General features: G+C 43.5%; 1 protein-coding gene and 1 pseudogene across 1 annotated transcript; one reads left to right on the top strand and one right to left on the bottom strand.

Moving 5' to 3' along the window:
* Positions 1-495: 495 nt before the first annotated feature.
* LOC103227420 (GTPase IMAP family member 5-like) lies at positions 496-2604 on the bottom strand (annotated as a pseudogene).
* Positions 2605-3201: 597 nt separating this feature from the next.
* On the top strand, positions 3202-3565 carry LOC119621597 (BET1 homolog). Its single transcript, XM_037991114.2, is given in 2 exon segments — positions 3202-3486; positions 3488-3565. Coding segments are annotated over 2 exon segments (363 nt in total).
* The last annotated feature ends 3760 nt before the right edge of the window (positions 3566-7325 follow it).

Consider the following 7325-nt stretch of genomic DNA (forward strand, 5'->3'; position numbering starts at 1 on the left):
TTTTTTCTGAGATAGAGTCTCACTCTGTCGTCCAGGCTGGAGTGCAGTGTCTCAATCTCGGCTCACTACAACCTCCACCTCATGGTTCAAGTGATTTTCCAGCTAATTTTTGTATTTTTAGTAGAGACAGGGTTTCACCATGTTGGCCACGTTGGTATCGAACTCCTGACCTCAAGTGATCTGCCCGCCTTGGCCTCCCAAAGTGCTATGATTGCAGGCATGAACCACCACACCCAGCCAATATTTTATTTATCTAAAAGCACTGGATGGAAAATTGATGATATGTCTGTTGCAAGGAAGATAAATTGGGAGTGAAATTCTGTAAAAAGCAAGCAAAGGGTTGTAGACACATAAACAGAGATGGCAACTCTGGGAAAGAAAAAAGGCAGGCTGTAGAAATCACCTAAAATGCTCAGTGTCCACAAGTGATACACAAGTTCATTAAAATGGCAAGAAAAATCAAACCACATGTGATAAAAAGGCAGACATGACAACCTAAGAAAGCATCTGCTCTTTAACTCTGGAGAGCACTTTGCATGGCCAGTTACTCTCATCCTTCCTCAGCTGTCACCTCTGCTTCTCCACCCGCTATTCCACACTGGCCAGGTACTGCCTGTAGTCTTCTTGGCAGGCTCTCTGGAGCAGCTGGGCATCCAGGAAGAGGTCGTTGCTGTGGAAGGAGCCCTCTCGCTCCCTCCCCAGCCTCTTGATCGCAGCCACGAGCTGTGCCCGCTGCTGCCTCTGCTCCTCCACAGCGGCCCAGTTGTTGAAGTTGTAGTATCTCCTCACACACTCCTGCACCAGGTCCTTCAGGCTATGGTTGTCCATGTTTGCTACATAGTCATCCAGGGCCTGGCCCCTAAGACCTCTTTGTGGGTGAAGAGGATGACCACATGCCTCATGGCCCCTGCCCCAAAAACCTCCTTCACCCTCCTAACGGCCACCATGTCCTAAGCAGTGAAACACCTCAGCTGGATCACCAGAAGCAGCACATGGGGCCCCGGGGCAGACAGCAGGTAGCAGTCCCCAGTGTTCTTGTACAACTCTTGAGTCTGGACCTCTGACTCAAAGATGGAGAGCGTGTCATCCACCAGGACTTTCCTCCTGTTCCATGTTCCTGTCTCCACCTGGCACGTCCTGGTTACTGACTGGGCCCCCAGCTTGGACTCAAACACGAGCTGGCCGAGGATGCTGTTCCCTGTGGCACTTTTCCCTCAGCCTGTTTTGCCCACCGGGGGGATCAGCAGCAGCAGTGATCCTGGAGCCAACCTGCCTTGTCCTCAGCCTGTGAGAGTGGGTGAAGAGTGAGTGTGTAAAAACTGCATTCTGAGGTGGAGGCACCAAAAGACAGAAGGCAAAGGCATCCAGAGGCACTGGCACCCTGGGTCAGTGAGGACTCCACAGCTCCACTCCCATCCCTGACCCCACGTACAGAGAATGGAGGGACTCACACAGTGTTTGTGGGACTACCCAGCTGGCCAGAGCTCCAGGGCTCTTCCCCTTTGGGACTGCTGAGCTCTGCCCCTTTCTGGCCTTCCTTCGATGCTTCCCACCCTGAGGACCTGGGCTGGGGCCAGGAGGCGGCCATTTTCTCCGCCACTGCGTGGTCCATCTCACGCTTTCTCCCTCTCCCATCCCTAGCTGATCTCTATTTTTCACGATCACAGAGTTTTATTTGGAAAATCTTGTCCTCACTGAAAAGAGGATGGCAGTTAAGAGCTTAATATGCTGTATTTCTGGGGGTAAATGTGTTTTCTTTGTCGTTGGTGAATACAGTCTTGTGCCTTTCACTGCCAGGTGGGAAGTTTGCCCCCCAGTTCTGAGTCTACAACCCTTGACCTTTATAAGAGCTTTACCAAGTGCAGCTCCCTTGCCCGTGCAGAAGGCACCTGCTCCACCCATTCGAAGCCCTTCTATCTTATCCTAGAGGGGAAAACATACATGGATTGTTCACACTGGAGGCGGATGTGATATCCAACACAAAGCATCACATTTTACAGATGAGGAAATTGAGGCAAGAAAAGAAAAGCCTGCTGAGGTCACACATTATTTAAGGGATGAGCTGAGACTAACACCCAGGTCTGCTGACTTCAGGTATTCTCAGCAGTAGCCTGGGCTTGCTGCTGAAGAACATACAGACAGCCCCAAAATGCACCACATGCCTGCGTTTCCCAGCACCTGTATTTAACATATAGGCAGCCCCAGAATGCACCACATACCTGCGTTTCCCAGCACCTGTATTTAGCTAATGGGAGGCGGTGAATGGAAGGCAGGGAAGGCTGATGGATGCTGTCCACCCAGATCAAGAAAGTCAGCAGTCATTTCCAACTGAACATCTGGCTGTCATGTGTTCTTGTCCACTTTTAGGGTCTCAGGGCTGGTACCCAAACTAAAGTGTGCCCGGCAAAGCATCCCCTTTTGATAAACTCACAAAAGAAATTCTCCCCTACATTTCCATGGTGATGGTGGTGCAAAGGGTGACCAACCATCCTGGTTGGCCCAGGTCTGCGAGGATTCCCTGATTGAAGGACTTTCAGTGCTGAACTGGGAAAGTCCCAGACACACAAAGATGAGTTGCTTACCCCAAGAGTAGGAGATTGTCATGGGTCCAGATTAGGGGTGGGGAGTAGGGGCATGAACATCCAGTAATTGGAGAGAAGAACTGATTTGTTGGGCTCAGATTAATGCCTTATGCTACAGAGGATTGGTGCTTCCCTATTCCTACCTCAGTCTTGGACCAGTCACTACCCCAGGGGCACTTCTCATCAAGCCCCCTCACCTCCTTGCACTGTTCCCACCATACCTTTCCTCCTACCTCCTACCTCCTACTTCCAGTGCTCAGGTAGAAAATCCACCCAGGCCCCACAGAAGAATGACTTCTCAGGCTTCGCTACTATGAAAAACCCATACAACCCTTTCCAAAGCAACATGAGGACCTTGCTGTGTGCAAAGTTTCAGTGCGTTGCCTTGTAACAGGCTCAAGGCATTAATGCTAAAGAGTGAGTCCCTAATTGCAGAATTGCAGAGCCTATGCCTGGTCAATTGAAAAAATACTTTTTGGACTGATGTCATGGCGCTTTAAGGGAAGAAGTTAGTGTTCCACAGGGCCCTGGTACTGAAGATGTGATCCAGGTCACCCCTAACTCTTTCCCACTCACCCAACCCTCTTGCGCCCACCTTTTCCCTCTCTCCTCTAGCAGAATGAAGCATGCAGGCCTGGGTGAAGGAGTACCTCCTGGCAACTCTGGGAACGATGGCTATGCTAATAGTGGGTATAGTGCCTGTGAAGAAAAAAACAAGAGACTCACTGAAAGTCTGAGAAGCAAAGTAACTGTTATAAAATATGTTTCCATTGAAATAGGCCATGAAGTTAAAACCCAAAATAAATTATTAGCTGAAATGGATTCACAATTTGATTCTACAACTGGATTTCTAGGTAAAACTATGGGCAAACTGGAGATTTTATCCATAGGGAGCCAAAAAAAAAAAGCTGCTGGACTCTACAATGCTGTGTTATTTATTTGTCTTTTTTTTTGTCATTTATTGGATTAGTAAACTGAGATGATGCAAGTAATTGTGAATTTGGAATTTGTTTCAATTTAATGACTTGGCGTACCGCTTTGATAAAAATCAGCACCAAAACATTCTTAGTTTTCAAACACTATGGCATTTTCCATTGAAAATTGCTGCACGTTTCTTGTTTTATAAATCACGTTAGATAATACAGTGCTCTTTGAATATTGTCTGTTTTTTTTTTCTTTTTTTTTATTTTAAGTTCTGGGTTACATGTGCAGGATGTGCAGGTTTGTTACATGGGCAAATGTGTGCCATGGTGGTTTGCTGCACCTATCCACCCATCACCATGCCACCTAATAGCCTGGCATGCATTAGCTATTTTTCCTGATGCTCTCCCTCCTCCCACCCCACCCTCCCCGACAGACCCCAGTGTGTGTTAGTCCCCTCCCTGTGTCTGTGTGTTCTCATTATTCAGCTCCCACTTGTAAGTGAGAACATGTGGTGTTTGGTTTTCTGTTCCTGCATTAGTTTGCTGAGGATAATGGCTTCTAGTTTCATCCATATACCTGCAAAGGACATGCTCTAATTCCTTTTTACGACCGCATAGTAATCCATGGTGTATATGTACCACGTTTTCTTTCTCCAATCTATCACTGATCAGCATTTGGGTTGATCAAATACTGTTTCTTAATGACTTATTTTGGCCCCTGTCTTCAGGGGTAATGAGACTGTGTGGCTCCCCCAATTTCCAAGTTGTTTTTCTATTGCTTGCTAATGATTAAACAGCATTGTAATATCCTGTTGTTATCATAAAAGTAGCTTTATGTCCCATGTAAGGAAACTTTTAGTGAGAGAGTAACAGAATGCCTGAAGAGCCTGACTGTGAGCTCTAGAAGTAGCCAACCAGTTTGTGATAGAATGGTAACTGAATTTTCCCAACTACATCAGCTGTGATGACGTGCTCCCTTTTCCTCCTTTAGTTAGTTAAAATCATAGGCTGATTTCTTTTTACCTATAATCTTCCTAATAATTTTTTATGATAGTGACCCCTCACTTCTCTATGCCCAAAAACTCATTCTTTAAATAATGCTTGTCATGTTGGCATAGTTCTAATAGGGACCAATGCACATGTGTATCTGTATAGTTATTGTTTTATATTAACTTTATAAATTCTGTTGACTTGGCTTATAACAGTTTTATGATTTTTACTATATAGGTAGAGTTATATATAGATTATCATTTGTGACAGAATAATGTGAAGTTAAGTAATTACTAAACTCTAAATGGAAATAGTATTCAAGAAACTCAGGCACTGAACTTGAAGATAAGAGTACTGTTGCTTTAATCCAGTGTGTTTGCTTATGGAAAGAAAAACAGAAAGGCAGACTCGAGTAAAAAGAAATATTAAAATATTGTTAAAAATTATGTATTACTACTATTTTGGAATTTAACCGTTTATAGATTCCAAAAATAAATTTTCAAATAAAATATTTTTATAAATAAAAAATGCTTTTTGGAATAAATCTATTTTCTAATGTTCCTTAAGATCATGCCACATATGATGGTATCTAGCTCCTTGCCCCCCAACGCAGACACAGTTAAATTGGCCAGTGATTACTTTAGCAGGGAAAATAAATTAATAAATAAATGATTTTGGAATCAATTTCATGGAAGTACTAAATGTCAAAACTCACTTTCTATGAGGTAATTCCCTAGTAATTTCTTTGTAATTGAGCCTGAGGGTATTTTTAACACCAGTACTGCCTCCTGGAATCTCTCTATTCTTTAGCCAGGTCCCATGGAAGCTAATCTAATCTGGTTGCAAAGTCTGTCCCACAGTACACACAATTCAAATAAGAGTTATCCACCCACAGCTCTGATGACACAACTCAAGCCTTGCCTTTACATCCAAGCAAGTGCTGATGTTTTGGATAGAAACCAAAGCACTTTCTGTCATCCTGCAATCTGTGAGAGGGCCCTTCAAACTGAGTGTGATGGTCATTCTTATGTGTCACTTGGCAAGGCCATAGTACCCAATGGTCTAACCAAACACTAATCCAGGTGTTGCTATGAGGGTATTTTGCAGATGTGGTTAATGCAAAGTAAGTTACCTTCCGTAACATAGAGGGAAATCACTCAGGCAGTTGAAAGTCTTATGGCAAAAACCGATTTCCCAGAGAAGGAATTCCACCTCAAGACTGCAGTGTCTACTCCTGGCTGAGTGTCCAGCCTGCCCACCTGTACCACAGATTTTGGACATGCCAGCCCCCGAAATCACATGCGCCAATTTCTAGAAATAAATCTCTCACTAGATATATCCTGTTGTTTCTGTTTCTCTGGAGAAACCTGACCGATAGCCAAAGCTGATTATTTCTACTGATACTCAGAGAAAGAGCAAACCTGAACATAAATCTATCTTTTTGGCTGGGCGTGGTGGCTCATCCCTGTAATCCCAGCATTTCGAGAGGCCGAGGCGGATGGATCACCTGAGATCACGAGTTCAAGACCAGCCTGGCCAACATGGTGAAACCCTTTCTCTACTAAAAATACAAAAATTACCCAGGCGTGGTGGTCTATGCCTATAATCCCAGCTACTCAGGAGGCAGAGGGGGGAGAATTGCATGAACCCAGGAAGTGGAGGTTGCAGTGAGCCGAGATTGCAACACTGCACTCCAGACTGGGTGACAGAGTGAGACTCTGTCTCAAAAAAAAAAAAAAAAAAACCAAAAAACTCATCTTTCCAAGGAAGATTATTTTCTTTTCAAGAATGATATTTGGGTGGACCTTTTTAAAAGATGTGCTTGCAACTTACAAGGGATGTGAGGGCCTCTTCAAGGAGAACTACAAACCACTACTCAATGAAATAAGAGAAGAACAAATGGAAGAACACTCCATGCTCATGGATAGGAATGATCAATATCGTGAAAATGGTCATACTGCCCAAGGTAATTTATAGATTCATTGTCATCCCCATCAAGCTACTAATGACTTTCTTCACTTTCTTCACAGAATTGGAAAAAACTACTTTAAAGTTCATATGGAACCAAAAAAGACCCCATATTGCCAACATAATCCTAAGCCAAAAGAACAAAGCTGGAGGCATCACACTACCTGACTTCAAAATATACTACAAGGCTACAGTAACCACAACAGCATGGTACTGGGTCCAAAACAGAGATATAGACCAATGGAACAGAACAGAGCCCTCAGAAATAATACCACACATCTACGATCATCTCATCTTTGACAAACTTGACAAAAACAAGAAATGGGGAAAGGATTCCCTATTTAATAAATGGTGCTGGGAAAACTGGCTAGCCACAAATAAAAAGCTGAAACTGGATCCCATCCTCACTATTTATACAAAAATTAATTCAAGATGGATTAGAGACTTAAATGTTAGACCTAAAACCATAAAAACCCTAGAAGAAAACCTAGGAAATACCATTCAGGACATAGGCATGGGCAAGGACTTCATGTCTAAAACACCAAAAGCAATGGCAAAAAAGCCAAAATTGACAAATGGGATCTAATTAAACTAAAGAGCTTCTGCACAGCAAAAGAAACTACCATCAGAGTGAACAGGCAACTTATAGAATGGGAGAAAATTTTTGCAATCTACTCATCTGACAGAGGGTTAATATCCAGAACCTATGAAGAACTCAATCAAATTTACACGAAAAAAAAAACAAACAATGCCATCAAAAAGTAGGCAAAGGATATAAACAGACACTTCTCAAAAGAAGACATTTATGCAGCCAATAGACACATGAGAAAATGCTCATCAGCACTAGCTATCAGAGGAATGC

Source organism: Chlorocebus sabaeus, chromosome 21, assembly GCF_047675955.1.
Source record: "Chlorocebus sabaeus isolate Y175 chromosome 21, mChlSab1.0.hap1, whole genome shotgun sequence".
Lineage (NCBI taxonomy): Eukaryota > Metazoa > Chordata > Mammalia > Primates > Cercopithecidae > Chlorocebus > Chlorocebus sabaeus.